The sequence below is a fragment of the Narcine bancroftii genome, chromosome 1 (assembly GCF_036971445.1).
Source record: "Narcine bancroftii isolate sNarBan1 chromosome 1, sNarBan1.hap1, whole genome shotgun sequence".
NCBI lineage: Eukaryota > Metazoa > Chordata > Chondrichthyes > Torpediniformes > Narcinidae > Narcine > Narcine bancroftii.
In genome coordinates this window covers 49,460,194-49,485,847 of record NC_091469.1, presented here as the reverse complement: position 1 = coordinate 49,485,847, position 25,654 = coordinate 49,460,194, and the positions used below count along the sequence as shown (strand labels likewise).

The window sequence follows — 25,654 nt, the reverse complement described above, 5'->3', positions numbered from 1 at the left end:
GCATGTGAGTTGAAGAGAAAAGGTTGAGAATCACTGCTGTAGGGTCAAACATCAAAGCAGAGGGTTATTATGAACTAACAATCCTTTTAATTTTTGTTCCTACGTTTGTTAGCACTAACATAGGAACAGCAATTGAAAATTCATCAAACGATGGTAAATTCAAAATAATAGGGTTTTTTTTATTAAACATAACATTTCTTACTTACCTTTAAATTTAACCCCACTATGCACAAATGTATGTGTGTAATAAAGTCCCACTCTGAAAAGTCCATTTTTAAAACTTCAGCGTCATTTTATTCTTGCTTGAAGGTCTTAAGTTCTCATTTCAGAAATAATTACAAAGCACTTTTAAACATTATATCTTCCGGCCTCTTTACTCACAATTCTGCCCTCTTTTCAAAGAAACAAGGAATGCGGCTATTTTCTTCCACAATTAATTCACAAACCCAGACAAGGTTTAAATGGAATGGCCATACAAAAATAGACCCAGTAGAATTCTGGCCTCTGTTCCAAAGAGATGGTGAAGAGGTCTTCCTTATTTCAAAAGCCACTGATTCTCTGTTCCCCTTTTTCCAGGAATAACACTCACAACAGGACTTATTCTGGTTACTGTAACTCAACCCTGTCTTGAACAAGGTTTAAATCCATGTGTGTCATAGGGTTTTGACTTTTGTAAACTCCAAACTGAACTGAACTAAAAATGTCTGAATTCAATAATATAGTTCTCCAAACCATGTGACAGTTGCATCATCAATGAAGTCATTCTTATTTCCTGGAAAACATGTGATCAATTATTGGAATTTTAAACAGGTGCCAACCCCAGTGTTTTGTAAACAACGTGATCGTCATACTCCTGTCTTGTACACAACACGACTCCGAAAGCTTACTTCACTTCTGTTTCAAAGGCTTATGTGTATCACTCACATGGTTCTGAGTTTCATTTCTCTTGTTCCTCCTGAAGTCAACAGTTTTGCTAATTTTGAGTGAGAGGTTGTTACTGTGACACCACTTAACAAGCTCATCTATCTCCCTCCTGTAAGCATCTCCATTGCCGTTTGTGATTCTGCTAACAACCATGGTGTCCTAGGCAAATTTGTAGACAGCATTGGAATTGTGCCTGGTTGCACCATCATGGGTGTAGAGTGAGTAGAGTAGTAGACTAAGAATGCATCCTTGGGGTGTGTCCATGATGATAGTCAGTGAGCAGGAGACGTTTCCAATTTGTACTGATTGTGGTCTTCCAATGAGGAAATCAAGTATCTAGTTGCAGAGGCCCAGGATTTGGAGCATTGAGGGAATAATGGTGTGGAAGACTGAGCTGTAGTCTATGAAGAGTGCTGTTTTCAAGGTGATCCAGAGATGAGTGGCGAGCCACTGATATTGTGTCTGCTGTGGAGCCCACTGCCTTTATTCCTGTGTCACAAAAAAAAAGATGAAATAACATAGTCAATATTGGCAATATGATTGACTTTCCTTTTCCTTTCTTGTCTAACCTGGGCACCATTCCATTGTTCATCCTCAAAAGAGAATGGCCTGCATAGGCATCTCTCCATACTCTAGCATCTGCAGTCTTCTGTGTGTTTCCAATGTCAACTCTTGTCATTACTCTTTTAATCAATTTGACATCCAACTAGGATGCTTCTAAAAGCATTTCCTGCTCTATATTTATATATAGGATGTGGCATTGGTGACTAGGTCTGCATTCATTATCCATCTCTACTTAACCTTGTTTTGACAAAGAGCCTTCTCAACTGCAGAGGTTCCTAACAAGTTTTTATGGAGGAAAATCCTAGCATTTCAATCCAGAGACAATGAAAGATCAAAAAATATCTGTCAGGACTGTATACCATACATGGTGATCCATGTGCTATACAAATCTTACCCTGTCCTTCTCAGAGTCCCAGCATTGTGCAAACCTTGGCAAGTTACTAAAATTAGTGAGTAGGAAGGGTGGGGGGCTAGACTAACAAGTGGGCTGCTTTGGCCCAGATGGTGTTGGGCTTTTTGCTTTGTTGGAGCTATGCCCATCTGGGCAAATGGGGTGTCTTCCATCACATTCCAAGGTGATCATTTCACAGAACACCTGATCTGTGTCCCCAATCAGCTCCCAGTTGCTGTCATTTCACCCCACTTCTCATTCCCACACACACCTGTCCGTCCTCGTCTTCTCCACTGACAGAGAGAAAAAGATAGGAATGCTATACCAGAGTTGCTGTAATGGTAGTGCTGCCACTGAACCAGACTCAGAACCATAGGTTCCTACTGCCCATTTCTGATGCTGATGGCTTCAAAACAGCCTGTTCAAGCAACTGCAAAGGTCTGCGCCCAAGATGGTGGTGCTTGTACTGGGTAGCATTCCGTGAGGGGATGACTTCAGTGTAGCAGCAGAGCCAGTGTAGGGCACCAGAAGCAAGGATAAGACTGCTCATTGAGAAGGAGAAGCTTGAGAGATGAACCTACAGGAAGATGACAATGGCAGCAGGCCAGCAAGAAGATCAGCAACCGATGGGCTCACACCAGCTGCGGCAGTTGGTGACTTGCAGTTGAAGGACCCACATAAGTTGATGGCTGCTGGAGACTAGCTCATATGAACCAGGTATTGTGGGCAAGAAGGGTTCTTGAAGGGCCTTGGGTGCTGAAGGCTTCCTGATCAGGTCGGAGGTTTGGACCTAGATCTTAGGTTGCTAATAGTTTGAACAGGAGCCTGTGAGGCAGCTGAGGCTTTAGAAGTGCTGGAGGCATGGACATTCTGTCTTTGAAGGAGGTCTCTTTTGCTTCTCTTTCTCTTATTGTCAGGGGTACCAGAGAATGCTCATGGCAACTCTTTGCCTTATGGCAGACAAAAAATGAAGATTATCATATACATTACATTATTTACATGCTAATAAAAGGAACCTTGAACCTTGATGAGGCCAAATGTAAACTAGAGGAATAACATTTCATATTGAGCCTAACCAGTCCACAATGCAATGGTATGTACATTAAATTTTCCATTTTCAGATAACCCACACCTATCTGATCTTATCTGTTAATCAGCTACACTCCATTTTTCTGTTATTCCCTCCCCAACTGGCTCCATTAACCCATCACTCCTCTGTTAGTTGGTTCCACTTCACCTTCCTTAATAAATAGATTCCATCATCTGCAGCCTCTCGTGTTTCCACTTATCACTTTCCAGCAACAAGCAATCTACTGGAGGAGTTCAATAGGTCGAGCAGCATTAATCACTGATGCTGCTCAATCCACCGAGTTCTTCCCACAGATTGGTTTTGCTCTAAATTTCAGCATCTGCATTCTCCTGTATATCATCTTCCAGCCTCCACGTTTGCTCAATCCACCACCCTCACCAGGGCCCATCTGCCCCCCTTTTTACTCTTTCCTTCTCTGTCTCTACCCATCTCCTGTCAGTCGCACTCTCCCAACTCCACCTCTGTCCATCCTCCACCTGACTCCATTTACCCATCAATCACCCCTGCTCCCCCTCTTGATTCCACCTATAATCGACCAGACCCCCTTTCCCACATCTTTATATTGAACACCTTCCCTCTGCACTCTCAATCTTGATGCCCAAACGTTTACCACCCTTTGTCTCCACAGATGCGGTTTGATCCACTGGATCCCTCCAGCAATTTGTTTTCTTGCTCCAGATTTCAGCGTCCATGGTCACTTGCACCTCTACTCTGCACTTGCCTGGATAAACGTGGTTCCACAGCATTCAGAAAATGTTTTAAAAAGCAGCCTGAGGGATTAGTGCTCCATCAACAAATATCTTGGCCATCTACAAAGTGGACTAAAGTTTCTCTAACACCTCCTCCCAAGCATGTAGGGTCACCATGAAGAAATTAGGGAACCTACAGATTCATTTCCATCCATGGACAATTCCCACATGATGTTTTCTGTTGCTGACACCAAAGGCTAAATGGGTGTCTGACTATTGGTTGGCATTAATAATGTTTTGTTTCTATCCAGGCATCATCAATGGAAGCCACTATGGAAATGTAGCTGCATAACATATTTAAGATTTTGTTATTTGTGTCAAAATTACCTTGTCCTCCATCAAAGGATGTACCTTATAATCATTGCCTTCTTTCTCCTGGTTTGCCAATATTCTTTGTCTTTCACCCCTTTCCTAAAGCTTCAACTCCTTGCCTAGGAATTGTCATTCTACAGAAACAATGTTCAATTATTTTAACTGATGGTGTGCTTGCCAAAGCTGTTATTAGCCAAAGTCTGCATGGCAAGGGATTGAGTGATTGTCCTCACACTACAATTGTGTTCTAATATATTAATACTTTAATAATGTATTAGAATTCATTCTTCCTTGAGTAACTCCATATTACAATTATACACCATAGAATTATCCACATTCTGACAGTCTCAGGTAACTGACAGAGTCTTTAGAGAATCAGGACACTGAAATGGGCCCTTCAGCCCAATGAGTCTGTGCAGACCATCAAGCTCCGTTCATGCTAATCCTACATGAATCCTATTTTTTATTCTCCCCACATCTAACCACAGTGACACAAATGTCTGAGAAAGTGCACCAGCATCTCTGCTTCTCAGAAGCATGAAGAAATTTGACATGTCCCTTGCATCCCATCAAAAGTATCCTGTCAGGATGCACTACTGCTCCAACCAAAACCACAACCTCAGACTATCACACAAATTTCTCTCCCCTCCATTGACTCCATCTACACTTCCTAATGTCTCAGAAAAGCAGCAGCATATTGGAAAAATCATCCCACCCAACCCTCTCTTCACCCTCTTCCCCATTGGGAAGAAGACTCACAAGTGTGAAATGACAGATCTCCACATTCAAGGACAGCTTCTTTCCCACTATTGGCAGGCACATGAATGAACCTCACACCAATAAAATAATGTTGCCTTTGTTCTGTTCAACATTCTCTCTCTCTGTAACTCTGCAATTCTTCATTCTGCACTGTATTTTTGAAAACTGTTCATTTTATGGGTTGACTCACTGGATTGCACACAAAGTGAACTTTCTCGCTGCATCTCAGTAAATGTGGCAATGAAACATGACAAATGTTCTCATCAACCCAGGTTCTACCTCGGGGCAATTTACAATGTCCAATTAACCTCTCAACTTACACGGTGGAGGAAACCAGAGCACCAGAGGAAACCCACAATTTCACAGGAAGAATGTGCAATCTCCACACAGAACATGCAAACTCCCCACAAACAGCACCTAATTGTTTAAAACAATATGCTTTCCCATGCACTGGAAGAAGATCTAAATATACTTTTTCTTTGTTAGCCAGTTGGATTTATTTTCTGCTGTAGCCTCACCTTAGTAAAAAATAAATGCAGTATTTTCTCTTAAAATTGGATTGGAAGTTCCTCATTTTGATTTCATCTGGCCTTTAAGTCTTTGTATATCCATCTTTGGAATGTCCTGAATTGAATATCCAGTCAACATTAACTCTGGCTGCCTTTCACAGGTTTTTAGCTTTACAAACACGTGAAAAGTGACTTCTGATATTACACCTGTACACCTTTGCTTTAACTTTAATACACCACTCCTGTGATCTTGTTTCTCTAACCAGAAGAAATGATCAGATTTCTCCAGAAATTTTGTCACCAATCCCATCACCCTCAATCATCTGTGTTCAAGAGCATAAGGGTAAACTTTGTGTGGCCTAGTCTAACTTAATCTCTCCCTATGGCAGGCCAAAGTCCCCACTTGCTCCAAGAAAGTCATCATCAAACCAGGATTGAAGAAATTCATAAAAATGGGCCTAAATGTCCTCTGACCAGCACCTTTAACATCCACCATCATCAAGTGCTTTGAGAGCTGGTCATAGCTCACATCAACTTTAGCCTATGACCCAGCTTTGACCCACTTCAATTTGTCTATCGGCCAAAGAGATGGATGCCATCTCCCAATCTCTCCACTCAACCCAAGAACAGAGGAGGAAAGAACTGTGTTTGTTCACCTGATTGACTCCAAAGCAGCTCATCAACCTGATCTTCGCTATAAATCTTTTTATTATCATTATTTCTGCAATGACATATTCAAAGCTGCTTCCTTCTGGTAATCCCAGTCTGTTTCCCAATTTATCCTTTAAGTAGGCTTTCAGTTGATGGTATGCAAACATTGTACCATGAGTTATTCCATATTTGTACTTCATTTGTTCAAATGTTAATAAATTATTTCCCAAAAAACAATTTTCTATTCTTTTAATTCCTTTTCTCTCTCATTCTCGAAAGGAAAGGTTATCCATTGTAAAAAGGGATTAGCTGATTTTGCGTCAATAATAATTTTGGTAGTTGGTAATTTGTTTTTTTCCTTTCTAAGTGAATCTTCTTCCATATATTGAGTAAATGATGCAGTACTGGTGAGCTTTTATATTGCACCAGCTTTTGAACCCACTTATAAAGTATATGTTCCGGTACCTTCTCCCCTATTTTATCTAGCTCTATCTTAGTCAAATCTGGTTTTTCCCTTGTCTGATAAAAATCTGATAAATACCTTAATTGTGCTGCTCAATAATAATTTTTAAAGTTTGGTAACTGCAAACCACTTTGGTTGTACCTCTCTGTTAATTTATCTAATGCTATCCTCAGTTTCTCCCCTTTCCATAAAAACATCCTTATTATTCTCTTTAGTTCATTAAAGAATTTCTCTGTTAAGGGAATTGGTAACTATTGAAATAAGTATTGAATCCTTGGGAAGACATTCATTTTAATGCAATTTACCCTCCCTATCAACGTTAGTGGTAATTCTTTCCAATGTTCTAAGTCTTCCTGCAATTTCTTTATTAATGGCTGATATTTTAATTTGTACAGGTATCTTAAATTATTATCCAATCTAATATCTAGGTATTGGATAGCTTGTGTTTGCCATTTAAATGGTGAATCATTTTAAAATTCTGTATAATCTGCATTACTCATTGGCATCACTTCACTTTTATTTACATTGATCTTGTACCCTGATATTTCTCCATATTCATTCAATTTCTTATGTAGTTCTTTTATTGATATTTCTGGTTCTATTAAGTATACTATGGTGTTATCTGCAAATAAACTGATTTTATACTCCTTCTCTTTTTTTTATCCCTTTTATTTTATTTTCTGTTCTTATCAGTTCTGCCAGTGGTTCTATTGCTAAAGCGAACAGTGAGGGAGATAGTGGGCGTCCCTGCCTAGTTGACCTACTTAATTTAAATTGGTTCGATACATATCCATTTACTGTCACCTTCACCAATGGTCCATTATAAAATGCTTTAATCCAATTAATATATTTTTCTGGTAGATTGAAACTCTGTAATACTTTGAATAAATAATTCGATTCTACCCTGTCAAAGGTTCTTTCTGCATCTAAAGCAACAGCCACTGATGGCATCTTATTTCCTTGAACTGGATGAATTAAATTAATAAATTTACGGACATTATCTGTTGTTCATCTTTTCTTAATAAATCCAGTTTTATCTTGTTTTATTATTTTTGGTATACAGTCAGCCAATCTGTTTTCTAATAATTTTGCTATTATCTTATAATCTGAATTAAGTAGAGATATAAAAAAGATTTATAACGAACATGTGCATCAAGCTGCAAGAGAAGGAAAATGATGAAATAAGCTATAAACCCAAACAAAAGTGGGAAAAAGATTTAAACATAAAGATAAAAAATGAAATATGGGAAAAGTTATGCTCTGGAATATAATAAACACAAGGTTACGTATGATACAGTATAATTGGTTACACAGGTTATATATCATACCCCAAAAGTTTTTTAAAAATGGGATCCAACATTATCAGATAGATGTTTTCGCTGTAAGAAGGAAATGGGAACAACAGTACATGCAATTTGGGCATGTGAGAAAGTGAAAAAAGTTTTGGGAAGATCTAAATCAGGTATTAAATAAAATCACAAAAAGCAACATACCAAAAATTCCAGAGATCTTACTTCTAAGTAATATAAGTAAAGAATTAAGCCTCAAACTGGATGAAGCACAAAAAAGATTTATTATGATAGCCTTAGCTGTAGCAAAAAGATGTATAATGTCAACTTGGAAATCAGAAGAGAGCCTGAGAGTACATCAATGGTACACGGAAATGACTAAATGTATTCCATTAGAAAAAATAACATATAATTTAAAAAATAAAGTCACATTATTTGAACAAATTTGGGAACTGCAAATGGAACACAACAGAGAGGGCTTACCGCGGACCTCCACCCCCTAAAATGATATAATGAGAAGAAGACTAAATGAACTGATCCAGTGTGTAAAAGTAGATGACACAATTTTCTTGTCAATTTTCATTGTGTGATTACATTGTTTAATGGTTTTATTGTATTGTATTGTACTGAGATGCATATATTTTAATGCAAGAAGCATAGTGAACAAGGTAGATGAGCTGAGAGCATGGATAGATGACTTGGGGTCACGATATTGTGGCAATTAGTGAGACCTGGCTACAGGAGGGGCAGGACTGGCAACTTAATGTTCCGGAATACATTTGTTTTAGATGTGATAGATCAGGGGGTAAAAAATCTTGTTAGGGAGGACATTACTGCCGTGAGGTGGCAGGATGGTATGGAGGGATCGACCAGTGAGGCTGTTTGGGTGGAATTGAGGGGAGGAGGAGGCAAGAGGGTGCTAATAGGGGTGTATTATAGACCACCAAATGGGCCAAGGGAATTAGAGGAACAAATTTGTAGGGAGATAACGTATATGTGTGAAAATCATAGGGTAGTGATCATGGGAGATTTTAACTTCCCACACATTGATTGGGATACCCATACGGTTAGAGGGCTGGATGGGCTGGAGTTCGTTAAATGTGTTCAGGATTGTTTTCTAAATCAGTTAGTGGAAGAACCGACTCGGGATGGTGTAATACTCGATCTCCTGTTAGGGAATGAGCTAGATCAGGTAGCGGACATTAATGTTGGAGAACCAATTGGGTCTAGTGACCATAATTCTGTTAGTTTTGGGGTAGTTTTAAGGAAGAGCAAGGAGAGGCCTAAAGTTGAGGTTCTGGATTGGAAAAGAGCAAATTTCGTAGGAATAAGAAGGGATTTGGGGAGTATTGAGTGGGACAGGATATTTTCAGGTAAGGATGTTAATGAAAAATTGAGGATATTCAAAAAAGAAATTTTGAGGGTACAGAGTAGTTATGTCCCAGTCTGGATCAAAGGAAAGGCTGGAAGTCATAGGGAGGTTTGGTTTTCGAGGAATATTGGAAATTTGGTTAGGAGAAAAAGGGAGGTGTATAAGAGGTATAAAGAGCAGGGAGCTGAGAAGTTGAAGGAGGACTACAAGGAGTGTAGAAGGAATCTTAAGAAAGAAATTAGAAAGGCCAAAAAAAGGCATGAAGAGGCTTTGGCTGGCAGAGTAGAAATAAATCCAAAGGGTTTCTATAAGTACATTAAAAGTAAAAGATTAGTGAGAGATAAAATTGGACCCCTTGTAGATAGCGAGGGTAGGCTGAGTGAGAAGTCTGAGGAAATGGGGGAAATTTTGAATGATTTCTTTGCCTCGGTATTCACTAGGGAAAAAAATGTTGAACCAGTTGAAGTAAAGAAAAATAGTGGGGAGGTCATGAAGCATATAAGGATAACCGAGGAGGTAGTGATGGCTGTGTTAAAAAAGATAAAGGTGGATAAATCTCCCGGACCGGACAAAATATTCCCTAGGACACTCAGGGAGGATAGTGGACAGTTAGTGGGGCCATTAACAGAGATATTTAGGATGTCACTGGCCACAGGGGTGGTACCAAAGGATTGGAGGGTGGCGCATGTGGTTCCTCTGTTTAAGAAAGGGTCCAAATGCAAACCTGGGAATTATAGGCCTGTAAGTCTGACATCTGTGGTGGGCAAGTTGATGGAAAGTGTTCTGAGGGATGCTATTTACAAATTTTTGGAGGTACAGGGATTGATAGGGAGTAATCAGCATGGTTTTGTCAGGGGTAGATCATGCTTGACAAACCTGATTGAGTTCTTCAAGGGGGTTACAAAAAAGGTTGATGAAGGGAAAGCTGTGGATGTTGTCTATTTGGACTTTAGTAAAGCTTTTGACAAAGTTCCCCACAGGAGGTTAGGAAAAAAGGTGGAGGCATGAGGTATAAATAAGGAGGTAGTGAAATGGATTCAGCAGTGGTTGGATGGAAGGTGTCAGAGAGTAGTGGTAGAAAATTGTTTGTCCAATTGGAGGCCGGTGACTAGTGGAGTTCCTCAGGGTTCGGTCCTGGGTCCACTATTATTTGTTATATATATTAACGATCTGGATGTAGGGGTAGAAAATTGGATAAGCAAGTTTGCGGATGACACAAAGATTGGTGGTGTTGTGAACAGTGAGGTAGATTACCGTAGATTAAAAAGGTGATTTAGGAAGGCTGGAGGTGTGGGCTGAGAAATGGCTGATGGAATTTAATACAGATAAATGTGAGGTGCTGCATTTTGGAAAGGCAAATTTAAATAGGTCATATACATTGAATGGTAGACAATTGAGGAGTGCAGAGCAACAAAGGGATTTAGGAGTTATGGTAAATAGTATCCTCAAGGCTGATACTCAGGTAGATGGTGTGGTGAAGAAGGCATTTGGAATGTTGGCCTTCACAAATCGGAGTATTGAATTCAAGAGTAGGGAGGTTATGATGTAATTGTACAAGGCATTGGTGAGGCCAAATTTGGAGTACTGTGTACAGTTTTGGTCACCAAATTATAGGAAAGATATAAACAAAATAGAGAGAGTGCAGAGAAGGTTCACGAGAATGTTGACAGGATTTCAGGGTCTGAGTTACAGGGAAAGGTTGTACAGACTGGGGCTTTTTTCTCTGGAGCGTAGAAGATTGAGAGGGGACTTGATAGAGGTGTTTAAGATTTTAAAAGGGACAGACAGAGTAAATGTGGATAGGCTTTTTCAATTAAGAAAGGGGGAGATTCAAACTAGAGGACATGGTTTAAGATTGAAAGGGGAAAATTATAAGGGGAACATGAGGGGAAATTTCTTTACGCAGAGGGTGGTGGGGATGTGGAATGAGCTTCCGGCAGACGTGGTCGAGGCGGGATCATTGGTTACAAGGAAAGACTGGATCGTTACATGGATGGGAGGGGACTAGAGGGGTATGGACTGGGTGCTGGTCAGTGGGACTAGGAGGGTGAGAATTTTGTACGGCATGGACTAGTAGGGCCGAACTGGCCTGTTCTGTGCTGTAAGTGGTTATATGGTTATTATATGGTTAACGTTTAATGGGTTTGGAGGGGGGTGGGAAGGTAGGGGGGAAAAAGGGGAGAAAATACCACTGTGTATATTTAAGAGGGAAATGTTTGTATGTATTTTGATTGATATGGTTCACAGTGTGAAACATTTTTTTCTTTTTAAAACCTGATCTTCAGAAGAGCATCCATTGAGGAAGCAGCTGGTGCCTCCATCGAAACAATCAGCAGGGCCTGACAACAAGGCAGAGGAGAATATGCCACAATTTCATGCACCTCACAAAATTAGAACAAGCCACTTACATAAAATTTACATCAGTAGAGATGTTCTGTTTGAAATTTCACCCATGGTGTTCTGGGGCAAGATGGCACAGGCACTGAAACACTTTTATCACTGAACACTCCTCAATCAATGCTGCAGAACATACATCCACTCCCTCTGAGAAGAACATTGCCAAAGTCTTGGGAGCTGTGGGACCCAAAACCTATGGGCACTTGCCCGAAAGGGGAAATGAGGAAAGTTGAACCTATCTCCAGACTTGGAGATCAGTCACAACATATACGCAACAATTGACCAGTGTGGCTATCAAGTCTGCAACAATCCTTATGGTAATATCAGAAGCTTCTTTCTTTATTCTTAAAAGCTTCATTATAGTGAGCAGTGTTCCTGCAGGTAAGAAGCAGAGAGGGACTCATGACCTTTTACAACTCTGTTGAAGCACAAATTAAATTTATTCAGAGATAAAGGGAAGGCATAAAGAGCTACCTGTGTGGTGCCCTCCTATGCAAGGTAGCTGCGCTGCATTCTACTGCCCATCAGAGCCTCCAGATCTAATCCCCACCATTAAGCTAGCCATTGAAATGCTAAGCAAGGACACTTATCACAGACTTAGAAGAAAGCTGACAATTTCCATTCACATTCCTGAGGGTGGCCTGGCTGAGAAGTTTCCATGTCAGGCTTTAGATCCAGAAGGATGTGGCAGAGTGTGCTAGGAGAGGGGGAAGATGGAAGAATGCAGGTGGGAGGAAGATTTGAGATTTGACAGTCATGGACTCCAGACAGACACAGCCATCAGCATGTCACTGAGAGGGGCAAACTGGGTCCAACAACCACCTTGCAGAGCAAGAACAACCAAGCAACTGAGACGATGGTGGACCCTCAACGAACATCCAAAGGAAGTAGCAGAGGAAGAGAAAGAAAGGTGCACTAATCCATTTGGGGGAAGCACACAAATCAGACGAGTCAACTTCTCTGTTCTTTATCTGCTTGGGGAGTGCATTGCTGTACCAAAATCTGGCTGATCAACAAATCTATAATTAGCCATGCCAGTTGTAGCTGTCCTATCAACTGCAGAGAAAGCAGTACAGTCAAATTACGTGGCAGCAGGTGGTGTCTCCATATCACGTATTCCACTAAACTTCATGCTGAAATTGCTAGATGGCAATTTCCATTGGATAGTTGTTTCAAAAGATTCTCTCCTATAAATCAAAATGAATTCCATGTCAAAAGCATATTTTATATTGATGAGATGTTTCATTCAGTCATATTTTGCATAAATTTAAATCTTAAATGAGGCTCACATTTGTTCTCAGCGCAGCCTCTTTGTTTACCTAAAATTGAACCAAATGTGTACCAGAGATGTCGATCAAAGGCTCAATATTTCAAACATGTTTCTAGCACCAGTTGTTCCAAACCCCTTGGCAAACTAAAGCCAGAAATGTAATACATGATTCTTCTTTGTCCTACTCCTTAAAACATAATGAGGACGGCAACATCCTCAAATTGATGCTGCATTACGGAGTATGTTTGATAGAAGGACTGGCCTTGACACGCCAGACCCCAGGCTGTGAACTCATAAAAACACATCCTGAGCTGATAATGATTTTCTCTCCAGACCTTTTGCTCAGGGTCAACCACAAGCTGTTTCATCACATGTGCTGTCATGAAAGTCAGTGAAAGCTCTGCGGTGCAAGATAAATTCAATTTTAAAGTTTTAAAAAGTTAGTAATTATGAGCATCATTGATTTCCTGAAAAGTCATCTGATTCTTGCATTGAAGAGCAGGGAGATGTTTTAAATCTTCTTTTCTTTATCAGTGTCTTGGAAGGTTGAAGCTTGCATTTTTTCATGGTACAGCCACTTCATTTCCCCAAAATTGAACAAAATGTGTATCAAGAATGGAGAATCAAAGACCTGATATTGAATCATGTTCCAGGAATCAATCGAGCTCTCAGACCTTTGGCAAGCTGAGGGTAGAATTGTAATGCATGGATCCTTTTGGTCTTGAGGTCAAAGGTATTAAACTCAAGAGGGCAAAGGTTTCAGCTGATTTTAAAAAAAAGGTTTTAAAGAAGATTTTAGAGGAAATAATTTTACACAGGGGATGACTGATACCTGGAACACACTGCCAGAGGAGGTGGTGAAGTCAAATGCGTTAATTATGTTCAAGGGCATGTAGCCAACAGGAATGGAAAGAGCCCAGTTCACAGATAGCTGTAGAAATAATTGGGTAGTATTACTGGGAGATTTTAACTTCCCTAATCTTATTAAAGGGCTTGGATGGAGTGGAATTTGTTAAGTGGGTCCAAGAAAGCTTCTTCAATCAATATATTGAAGGCCATACTACAGAGGAGCCACACTGGACCTCTTCCTAGGGAATGATAAAGGGAAAGTGACTGAAATGACAATGGGTGAGAACTTTTGGACCAGTGATCATGTTTGTTTTTAAATAGTTGCGGAGAAAGGTGGGATTAGATTGCAAGTTAAGGTTCTAAATTGGGAAGGCTGATTTTGGAACAATTAGGGAGAAACTAGCGGAAGATGATTGGGAGAGGGTTTGTAGATGGGTTAAAAACAAGGGGCCTAGATTTAAAATAATGGGTAGAAGTGAGGAAGATAGATAAGGATTCTTTCAACCAATGAGTATTGGGTTCCTGGAACCCACTGCCATAAAGGGTGAAAGAAGCAGAAACTGCCATCAAATTTAGCAAGTAGGTGGATGTAGATTTGGAGCTGTGATTTTCATGGCTAAAGACCCAGTACTGGAAGGTGGGATGAGGAAGTCAGCACAGAAATGAATGGGCTTATGGACCTCATTCTGTGTTATTAAATTTCTATGATTGTCAGAGCCTAAAATATTTGTAACAAAATCTATTTTCCATGCACCTGTTTCAAACCAGAATATTGAAAGCGCACTTGAATTATTTATTTATCATTTAACAAAATACACTAAGAAACTTTGCTTTGCATGCTATCCATGCAACTGAATTGATGTAGCAGGTAGTTCAATATATATAAAAATACAAATAAATAATAGCAGGAAGTAGTGTAACAAGTTAAATAGTGCAGGATATAAAGAAAATACAAAAACATCATCCAGGGAATAGAGGAAACTATAGTTATAAAAGAAAGTGCAATGTGACACCCATTCAAGACCCTGATAATATTTTGAAAGTGACTGTCCGTGAATGTAGACGTTTGTGTTCTCAAAAATGTGTGTCTTCTGCCCAATGAAGGCGCGAAAAGAATATGAGTCAAGTGGGTTGAGTCCTTGAATATATTTGCAGCTCTCCTAAAACAAGGAGAGCTACAGATGGTGTCTATGGAAGGAAGGTTGCCTTTCACAATGGCCTGAGCTAGGTTTATAACACTCTGTAGTTTTTTGTGGTCTTGAGCAAAGTGCATCATGTGTTGAGCTATAATGCTTCAGGAGAGAATACTTTCTATGATGCACTGTAAAAGTTTGTCTGAGACCAATTTCCTCAGGCTCCTAAGTCTCTGGGGAACTTTCTTTGTTGTAACATCAATTAGACTAGGATAGGTTATTGGTGATGTGCACTCTCAAGAACTTGAACTTCATGGCCATCTCCAGCTGTTATATAGGAATGCTCGCTCTCCCCCATTTTCTGAAGTCAATGATCAGCTATTTCATTTTGGTGACGTTGTGGGATGCTTGTTAACTCGATACCATGCCATCAAACTCTCAATCTCTTTCTTATATTCATCTCATTGTTGTTTGAGATCTGGCTTAGAATGGAAGGTGGGATGGTGTTGAGTAGCTCATTTTCAGTCAGCATGGAAATCAGTGAGCCAAATGCCCTCATTCCATGTCATCAATTTTCTATAATTCTCTGGTCCCAAACTTTTTATTTGTAACTGTCAATATTAACAGATCTTCTTATAATTCAAATGCAGGATTATGTTTCCTATGATAAGAAGATTAAACCGGAATAGTTCCATAAACCAGTTCGAATCTGATTTTGATAGTATGTTGGAGCTTCATTAATTTCTCCATATGTCAGGATATTAAAAAGCCATTATAAACAGGATCCTCCTGATGCTGATACGCACTTTACAAAAGACAATCCAGTATTGACATGTTCACTGTGAAAGCAAATTCTGCTGCTGTAAGTGAAAATACTATTTTGGAACCCTTCATATTAATGTGCCTGCTATTTTGGCACAATGGCATGAGAAGGTCAATGAGAAGGTCACGAAATGGGGGAGATCTTAAACAGTTTTTTTTTTGCATCAGTATTTACTCAGGAAACTGGCATGGTGTATAAGGAAGGCAGGGAAACAAGCAGTAGTGTCATGGAATATATAGAGATTAAAGAGGAGGAGGTGCTTGCTGCCTTACAGCGAATAATGGTAGATAAATTTCCCAGGCCTGACATGATATTCCCTCAGACCTGGAGGGAGACTAGTGTAGAAATTGCAGGGCAGAAATATTTAAAATGTCCTTGGCCATGGGTGAGGTGCCAGTGGATTGGAGGATAGCTCATGTTGATCTGTTATTTATAAAAGGCTCCAAAATTAAACTAGGAAATTACAAGCTGATATCAGTAGTAGGTAAATTATTGGAAGGTGTTCTGAGAGATCGGATATACAAGTATTTGGACAACCAAGGGCTGATTAACGACAGTCAGCATGGCTTTGTGCATAGTAGGTCGTATTTAACAAAGCTTATAGAGTTTTTTGAGGAGGTTACCAAGAAAGTAGATGGTTGTGGATGTTGTCTACATGGACTTCAGTAAGGCCTTTGACAAGGTCCCACAAGAGACGTTAGTTCAGAATGTTCAGACACTAGGTATCAATGGAGAGGTTGTAAAATGGATTCAAAATGGGCTGAATGGGAGAAGACAGAGAGTGGTAGTGGATAATTGCTTCTCAGACTGGAGGCCTATGATTAATGGTGTGCCTCAGGGATTGTGCTGGGACCATTGTTGTTTGTTGTCTATAGCAATGATCTGGATGATAATGTAGTAAATTGGATCAGCAAGTTTGCTGATGACACTAAAATTGAAGGTGTTGTGGACAGTGAGGAAGACTTTCAAAGCTTGCCAAGGGATCTGGACCAACTGGAAAAAAGGGCCGGAAAACAGCAGATGGAATTTAATGCAGACAAGTGTGAGGTGTTGCATTTTGGAAGGACAAACCAGGTACAACAAACACAGTAAATGGTAGGGCACTGAGGTGTGCAGATGAGCAAAGGGATCTGGGAAAATAGATACATAATTCCCCCAAAAGTGGCGTCACAGGTAGACAGGGTTATAAAGAAAGCTTTTGGCATCTTGGCCTTCATAAATCAAAATATTGATTATAGGAGTTGGGATGTAATGGTAAGGTTGTGTAAGATATCGGTGAGGCCAAATTTGAAGTACTGTGTGCAGTTCTGTTCGCCAAATTACAGGAAGGTTATCTGTAAGACTGAAAGAGTGCAGAGAAGATATACTAGGATGTGGCCCAGTCTTCAGGAGTCGAATTACAGGGAAATATTACATAGGTTTTCAAAATTATGAGGTATATAGACAGAGTAAGTGTGAGTAGGCTCTTTCCACTTAGATTAGGAGAGATAAATACGAGAGGACATGGCTTTAAGGAGAAAGGTGAAAGATTTAGGGGGAACATTATGGGGAACTTCTTCACTCAAGGAATGATGAGAATGTGAATGAGCTGCCATCTGATGTGGTAAATGTGGGCTCACTCAAGTTTTAAGAATAAATTAGATAGATACATGAATGGGAGGGATCTGCATTATGGAATGGGACTAGTGGAATAATATTTTGGCATGGACTAGAAGGGCTGAATGGCCTCTTTTCTGTGCTGCAGTGTTCTATGGTTCTATTGCTTTCATTAGGATGGAGTAAAGACAAATTTATATTCTTTATTTTACATATAAAAAGTAAAAACTTATTCAAGGCACAGTCAAGAAATATTCTGGCTGCAAATTTCCATTACCTCCATTTCCACGCTACTGGTCAGGATAGTACAGTTGACAGCTGCCTTACATTTATCAGGTAGTCATGTGTTCCTGCCTACAACTTTCAAACATTAAAATGAATAGATTGGTGAGTCAGTGTGAGCAGGATTTGGTTCTCACAGTCAGTAACCCATGATGAGGGCTATCCATATACATGCAAGTTTTCAATCTGGATATTCCGCAGCATTAATGATGCCGTGATTTGCATTTTTCATTACCACAGACATCACAGCTTGGAAGCAACCAAAAGTAGTTTTCCTTGGTTGAAAACATCCAGGTTTGCAGTAGCTCTCTCTCTCTCTCTCTCTCTCTCTCTCTCTCTCTCTCTCTCTCTCTCTCTCTCTCTCTCTCTCTCTCTCCTCAGTCATCATGCTGATCCAGGAACAGCAGCTAGAATCTGGTCCTTGTGACAGAGTCCCACAGCTAATTCCATTTTGTTCACAATGGGCACTGCAAGTATATGTGTGGAGGGATGTTTTTGCCATAGCATTACTTCATAGACTAAACAGATGGACTTGTAAAACACATGTTATTTCCTATGGTTATCTGAAGCAGTGATGTCAGTGTAATGGTTGCACTGAAGTACCACAGTACAGTGGAGACACAAAGGAGTCTGCAGATGCTGGAATCCAGAGCTAAACAAAATCTGTTGGTGGAACTCAATGGGTCAAGTTATAATTTAAAACCTTCCAGACCCAGTAACATTCTCATGAATCTTTTCTGTACCCTTCCTTGCTTAATGATTCCTTTCCTATAGCTGGGTGACCAAAACTCTGCATGGTATTCCAAATGCAGTCTCACCAATATCTTCTACATTTGTATCATGTTGTCCCTGCTACTGTACTCAATGCACTCACTGATGAAGGTAAGCTTTACTAACCTGCTCATCTGTGTTTCCACTTTCATGGAACAATGTGCCTGGACCCCACAAATCCCTACTGCACTCTCTAGGGCCTTACCATTCACTGTGCAAGCCCTGCCCTGGTTTAACAGTGCAGCACCTCGCACTTGTTTGAATTAAATTCAGGGGCAGAACATCTGGAGGGCATGGTTATTGTTACCACACAAAAGCATTGCCAGTTAGTATCCTGGACAATTTGCAGGTTATGTGACCAGCAGGAGTAGGAGGGATTTGATAGAAGTCAGCACCTCCATCAGCTTAATTGCCTTGAACTATATTTGGAGGAGAAATGGCAAAAATAAAATATTTTCTCTGCCTATCTGTCCTCATCTAGGTTACGTTAATGTCAGCATCAATCACATTCAGATATTAGGCCATTTTCACCCATAGGCTCTTGATTCAAAAGACCAAGAGTTCTCTCTCCTCTCTTCCCACCATCAATGTGAGAAGTCTGCAGGCACAAACCCAACTCCAATTCCCAGTCCATGTTCCAGTAAAACCACCACCCCCCCACCACCTCCCCCTCCCCCCACCACCACCACTGGCCTCCTTCCTACCTCAATCTATTCTGATGAATGAAAAGTGCTTCCAAAGTAAAATTCACCAAAACTGGTTGCAAAAATGTAGCAGTGCAACATTTAATTTAAAAATAAAGAAACATGTATTTAACACTGATATGGCCACCCAATTTTAGTGTTGCATTTTATCCAATGAAACCAAACACTGACATTCTGTAATTAAAAATATGTTATTATTTCTGGAATTTGCATTACCCAATATGGAACAAAAAGTACAAAGAAATTCTTCAATTTTAAATGGCTTTTTTTTCATTATATTTCATCACACACTAACCTGCAATGGCTAATCAATAAGAAAGGACTTACAATTTTACCTTTATGTCAGAAGGGTCTCTGGAGTCTGCAGTTCATCAGTCGTATTCAGCTGCCTGTGTAAGGAAGAGGAATTATCATTGTGTGTGGGCTCAGAGTGCCACCTATTGCTTTCATGAGAGTAAGAATTTAAATTAGATTTTAATCTTTTTCAACTATACCATATCGTGGGACAAATATTTTTTTGTCAAAATCTGGTCATGAGTGATCAGGAATTTTAAATTCAATTATCATGGATTTTTTTTCTTGGCATTGCTTTTGTCACATTAGGGTGGCATGGTTGGCATAGCAGTTAGTGCAATGCCTTTACAGTGCCAGCGATCGGGACCAAGGTTCGAATCCTATGCTGTCTGCGTGGGTTTTCTCATGGAGCTCTGGTTTCCTCCCACCATTCAAAACATACCAGGGGTGTAAATTGGGCGGCACAGACTTGTGGGCTGAAATGGCCTGCAACCATGCTGTATGTCTAAATTAAAATTTTAAATTAGCATCTTTTACATCCTCCTGTCAGATGTCAAATTAATATCAAAGCCAAAAAATAGTATATCCTTCAGTTTTGTACAGCCCTGTTTTTTCATGCAAACTTCTGACTCAGAGGAGGAAGAGCTTCAAAGACTGGCCACTCTCATCCTGAAGAAACATGCTAGTTGCCTAAACTTGATGTTTAGAATGTATCAAGGTGTCCAGTAAGGTTTCTGTATACTGTGCTTCAGGATAATTGCACAACATCATGGATGGATTTTCAAGGAACAAAGTGAGGAATTTAGTGCCCCTTTGGACAATTAAAGTGAGGATGAGGCAGGTGAAGGGGAAACTGATGAAATCAGCTGTTGACTTTGCTGCTAAGGTTTGATTCTCTGAGGTTGCACAAGTCAAGAATGGTCATTCAAGTGAATGAGGTGACACTTTGTGGTAAAGTGATGCTCCTAGTTAAACATGAAAATGATAATAAGTTGGTTACACAAACAAGCTGCTAATATATGAATATTTCACTGGGTTGGGCAATCCTACTTCTCAGGGATTAATTGCTACAGAGTTAGTCAGAAGATCAACTGTTGTTGAGATGAAGAAAAATAACTAAAAAGTATTAGGGACTTAAGGTAATTATCTCCTGGAACACATCAGTAAGTGAAAAGTGGGAAATTTTAGTCTGCTCCTTTACATGCTAAGTGGTTTCAGATGCAGCCACTGACAGATTGGTGAGTAATTTCAAAAGTGGGGAAATAAAGTCTTTGCTCCAATTAATCCATCGTGGGGAGGAAAGGTGAAAGTTTCTTAAATTTCCTATTTCATATTAACATTGCTAATTTAACCCACATACGGCTTGCATCAGGCATGACTCGCTGGTACATGATCCCAGCTTACTTGCATGGATTCGGGCTATAACTGTTCCTGTTAACTCTATTGATCACGCTACAGAATCTGGCCCCAGATATTTCCACTATCTGCAAGATTGTGCTTCTTTTTTAAAGTTCACAGAAGGCAAAATTATGTTAAATCAATTGTAAATAAATCAGAGAATATTATACTAAAATTATGCTCTGATTTGAACCTGTTTCTATCAATCTCTCCAGATCTGTTCCCCAAAAGACATCCATCCAGTGCCTGGAGGCATGAAGGATAAACTCATAAGGCTGTCTCTTGTGTGGTGAGAACAAATGGAGTTTGTTTTTGGTTCTGCTACAAATCCACTCACTGTGCCACCCACAGATTTAAGCTTCATTTTTAACTGAGGGCTGCAATTAGATTGGAAAGGAATGATGCTCAACTTCAGCAGAGAAAGGGCTGCATGATTTTTCTCATTGGCCTTATTTGCATACTCTGGTCAGTGAATAAAGCCAGCAAGATATAGAAGCCAGTTGGTAGTAATAGATAAAGTGCAGAGGGACCCAGTGCAAATTAATTTGTCCTGGGAGGCCAATATTTGGTTCTTTGGGTTCCAGAAGGAAAGCTGAAAATAATTTTAGTCTTAATTATTTGCCCTTCTTTTTATTTATCCATTAAACAGGATGTGGATTTCAGTGGTAAAACCTGCATTTAATGCTCAAAGCTCAGGAAGTGGTAATGGGCCCCAATTCTTCTACTGAGTTCTCCTGGCTAGGATTTTTTAAGGGAAGGGCAGGCATGGGTTAGCTGAAGAAGAGAAACCGTTCTATTTCTCAGAAGAGCAAGTTAAAATGGAAGGTGAGCAGAAGGACTGGGCTGTTGATAAATGAACTTTTTCCATGCAGAATTATTATGCCGCTCATACTGATTGAACACTTGTTGACCTTCCTTCCACTGTAATCTGATTCAATGAGATAGTAGTGAACATTGGTCATAAATTGCATTGCAATTGAACTGAATCTTCTCCTGGGAGGTCAGTAAAATGCAGAATTTTGCATAGGAACAGAATCACAAATCTCAGATTTAACTCCCTGTGGCTTAGCAATGCTGCCTGGGACCCTGTGTTCACACTTCTCATCTGGTGAATGCAGGAGGGGTGAACCTGCTTCTGTTTAACTCTTCTAGTCTGATTTGAATATGTGTTTGAGCAAAGTATTTATATTCATAGGACGAGGACAGGAGAAAATGTTCTATTTTAATCTCCAGCCCACCAAATAAAAAGCCAAGTTTATTATCTTCCGATTGCACAAGTATAACCTGATAAAAGAGCATTCTCCAGTGCTCAATACAAAACATGCAGACACACAACTGGACATAATACACATGCAGGACAAGTGTTCATATATGGAAATAAATAAATAAATGGAATTTATTTTGTAAATATGAGAGTCTCGGATGGTTTAGTGTGAGCAGTTTCTTTGGTTGTTCAGCACTTCCTGTGAGAAGAAGCTGTCCCTCAGCCTGATGGTACTGGCTCTGATTGTGGTGATATGTAATTACACCACTAGGTCACCAAGGGTCATCCCGGTGACCTTGTATATAAAGCAGTCCTGCGCTACAGTCTAGCCTTCCAGGTTCATCTTGCAGAGAGACAGAACCTCTTAGTATACATATTAGTTTATTAAAGCTGTCTTATACTCGCAGTGCTGGTGTGGTTATTGTCAGTACAATTTAATAAACTAATATGATAGCTACTAGGATGGAAGCTGCTTCTACTCCAATATGCATTCCCGACCACCTGGAGACTCTTCCTGAGGAATGGAATCCGGAGACCAGCACGCATTTGCATCCGAGGACAGAGACGGCGAGGGACCGCTGTACTGGAATTGTGGTGGAATGCGGGGAAGACCACAGAAGTATGATAGGGCAGGTAAGAAATGGCCAAGAGCCCTGCCTGCCCATGGGTTTTCCGGTACAGGCGCTGCCGACCCTAAACCTCGGTCCGATCAGAAAGGGGCCACTACAAGCGCAGGTGGAAGGATCTCCACAAGTCATACTCCCGATCGCCACGTATGTGCAGAATTCCCAACCACTCCAGAGCCAGGGAAAGCAGACACAGCTACCGTCACTCCACCAGCAGCAGTTTCCCCAGTACCACGGAGACCTAATGCTACTGCTGGAATCCCCTCTAAGCCTCCTGCAAATGTTCCAAAGCCAGAGACTCAGCCAACAGCCCCAAGCATCCAAGTTACTCTTCCAACAGAAACAAGCCCCACAGAGGCTCTACCAGCAGCTCCCAGTACCCCAAGGTCCCCCCTTGTTACACCTAAGGGAACAGAGACTGCGGCTTAGCCATGTGCTGTGACCAGACAGACTGGAGCTCGACCCCAGAAATCCCAGAGCCGGCACGCACTTTGGCCGCTGGCAGAGATGCTTTCTGAATTACGTGGAGGGTACTGAGGCATCGGCTAAAGAACTATTAATACTGCTGTTAGCGCAGCTGGGAGACCATCCTTACTCCCTTGATGCCAGGTCCTACCAAGAGGCAATGAGCATTTTACAGAAGCATTACAATAGTGCACAATGGGCCTCACCCCCCACTACGCCTTACGAAGAAACAACACTGCAACCTATCTGTCCTGAACATAGAACCCCCTCCGCTGTTCACACACCTGACCCCAGAATGCCCATCAATAGCCACAAAGAGCAGGAGGTACAGCCCGAGGGACAGAGCCTTAATTAGGACAGAGGTCCGCAGGCTACTACAGGAGGGCATCATAGAACAGAGCACCAGCCCCTGGAGAGCCCAGGTGGTTGTAGTAAAGTCAGGAGAAAAACTGCGCATGGTAGTGGATTACAGCCAGATAATTAAAAAATGTACACAACTAGATGCCTACCCCCTACCATGCATAGCAGACATGTTCAACAACATTGCACAGTATAAGGTGTTCTCCACCATACACCTGAAGGCAACATACCACCAACTGCCCATTAGAAACAGCTATTGCATTTACACGGCATTTGAGGAAGACGGCAGGCTGTATCAATTTCTGTGACTCCCCTTCAGTGTCACCAATGGGGTGTCTCTGTTTCAGAGAGAAATGGACTGAATAGCAGATGAGTTCAAACTGAAAGCGGTGTTCCCCTACTTAGACAACATGACAATCTGTGGCCACACTCAGGAGGATCATGACACGAATTTAAAACGCTTCTTCCAGGCAGCCGAGAAAAGGAACCTAAAATACATCAGGGACAAATGCGTCTTTAGTGCCAGGAAGTTGCCATTCCTGGGCTACATAGTGCAGAATGTGGAAATCAGCTCAGACCCAGCCTGTATGTGCCCTCTCCTAGACCTCCCAATGCCACACACGCTGAAAGCACTATAAAGGTGTTTGGGACTGTTCGCTTACTACACCCAATGGGTCCCCAACTACGCCGACAGAACCCACCCACTTATAAAAGCCTCAGTTTTCCCTCTGTGCCCAGCAGCCACCAGAGCATTCAGGGGCATTAGGGATCATATCGCTAAAGCTACCATGCGGTCCATAGATGAGTCGATCCCATTTCAAGTAGAAACGGAAGCATCCCATGTGGCTCTGGCAGCCACCACTGATATTCCTGTATCTCTTCCCAGTGGAAGCAGCTGAAGGATGCTATGTGCAGGGTGGAAGGGATTCTCAATGATTTTACACACCCTCTTCAGGCAGCAATCTCAGTAAACCATGTTGATGGGTGGAGGTGGGGGGGGGGGGGGTGGTTGAGTGGAGACTCCAGTGATCCTTTCTGCCACTATTATGGTCCTGGGCATTGACCTCCGATTCAATTCCCTACAGCAACTGTACCACACTAAGGTGCAAGCAACTAGGATGCTCTCGGTAGAGCTCCTGCTGATGGTTGACATGATGGTGGCCGATACTCTTGCTGACTTCAGTCTTCTCAGGAAGTGCAGTTGCTGTTGTGACTCCTGGCAAGTGAGGAGATATTGTGTGACAATGGTAGTCATTGGTGAAGTGGAATCTAAGGAACTTGGTGCTCTCTATTCTCTCCATGACAGAGTTGTTGATGTGCAGAGAAGGGTGGTCATTCCTGGTTGTTCTGAGGTCCACAGTCATTTCCTTGGTCTTGTCCACGTTGAAACTCAGGTTGTTACTCTTGCACCATCTCGTGAGATTTTCCACCTCTTCTCTGCAATGCTGCTCATTGTTGTGGCTACTGAAAAGTTGTCATTCTTAAATGCCATCTACATTTTAAAAAATGACAATAGTGAACACTCCTTCATTATATAGGGGCTGCATTGTAGAAAGCTGCCTATATCATGATTTATTTTATAATGCGAACCTTTGACAAAAAAATGACAAAATTTAATGTCTCTTTCACATGTTGTGTTTATTGTTATTTTTCTCACATGAATTCCATAAGAACAATTTTTTATTGCCTATCTCATTTTTTTTATAATAATTTGTGTATTCTGTAAGGGTGAAAACCCCGAATGTTATTACATTGTAATACAAAAAATTAACTGAGAATTGTCAACTGGCTTTGGCCAGAGAGAGGTCAATGTGTCAAATCACAATAGCACGACCCTTGTCTGCAGGTTTGATGGTGAGGTTGGGATGATTAGTGTGGAGAGAGTGAAGGGCCAGGTGTTCTAAAGGGTGAGATTGGAATGAGAGATGGACTGGTGAAGTTGATACGGATGATGTCTCAGTGTCTGCAGACTTTCATGTACCTATTCTATTCTCAAGGACTGCTTCAGGCACATACCTGATTCATTGCCATTCAGAGCCATCACTGAGCCCTCCAGCACTCTCTGGGTAATCCAAGGTCCATCAATTAGATAGCATATTTTGTGGATATTGTGTCATTGAAAATCTCATGTCCAGTAGAGACTCCTTTGCTGGTCTTAGATGGTATCCTATCTGAATAAAGCCTTTCTTGAATACAATCTTTCTATAGGTAAAACACAAAAGTTTGCAAACACTGTGAATGAAGCAAAAACACAATGCTGGAGAAACTTAGCAGGTCAAACAGCGTACTATATATGGCAAAGATAAAGATACACAACCAACATTTTGGGTTTGAGCCTTTCAACAATTT

At 40.8% G+C, this 25,654-nt stretch overlaps 1 protein-coding gene across 2 annotated transcripts in view; it reads right to left on the bottom strand.

Annotated features, from left to right (window-relative positions):
• Positions 1 to 221: 221 nt before the first annotated feature.
• The window catches only part of acer2 (alkaline ceramidase 2), a 108,040-nt gene continuing 82,607 nt past the window's right edge, over positions 222 to 25,654 (bottom strand). Inside the window, exons 6-7 of one of the 2 annotated variants that reach the window (XM_069926598.1) lie at positions 19,226 to 19,287; positions 222 to 1,413 (exon numbers count right to left, since the gene is read on the bottom strand). In XM_069926598.1, coding sequence (XP_069782699.1) covers positions 19,236 to 19,287 — 52 coding nt within the window. In that variant the 3' untranslated portion in view covers positions 222 to 1,413; positions 19,226 to 19,235. The remainder of the gene's footprint in view (positions 1,414 to 19,225; positions 19,288 to 25,654) is intronic. The other variant, XM_069926592.1, reaches the window with a different exon arrangement.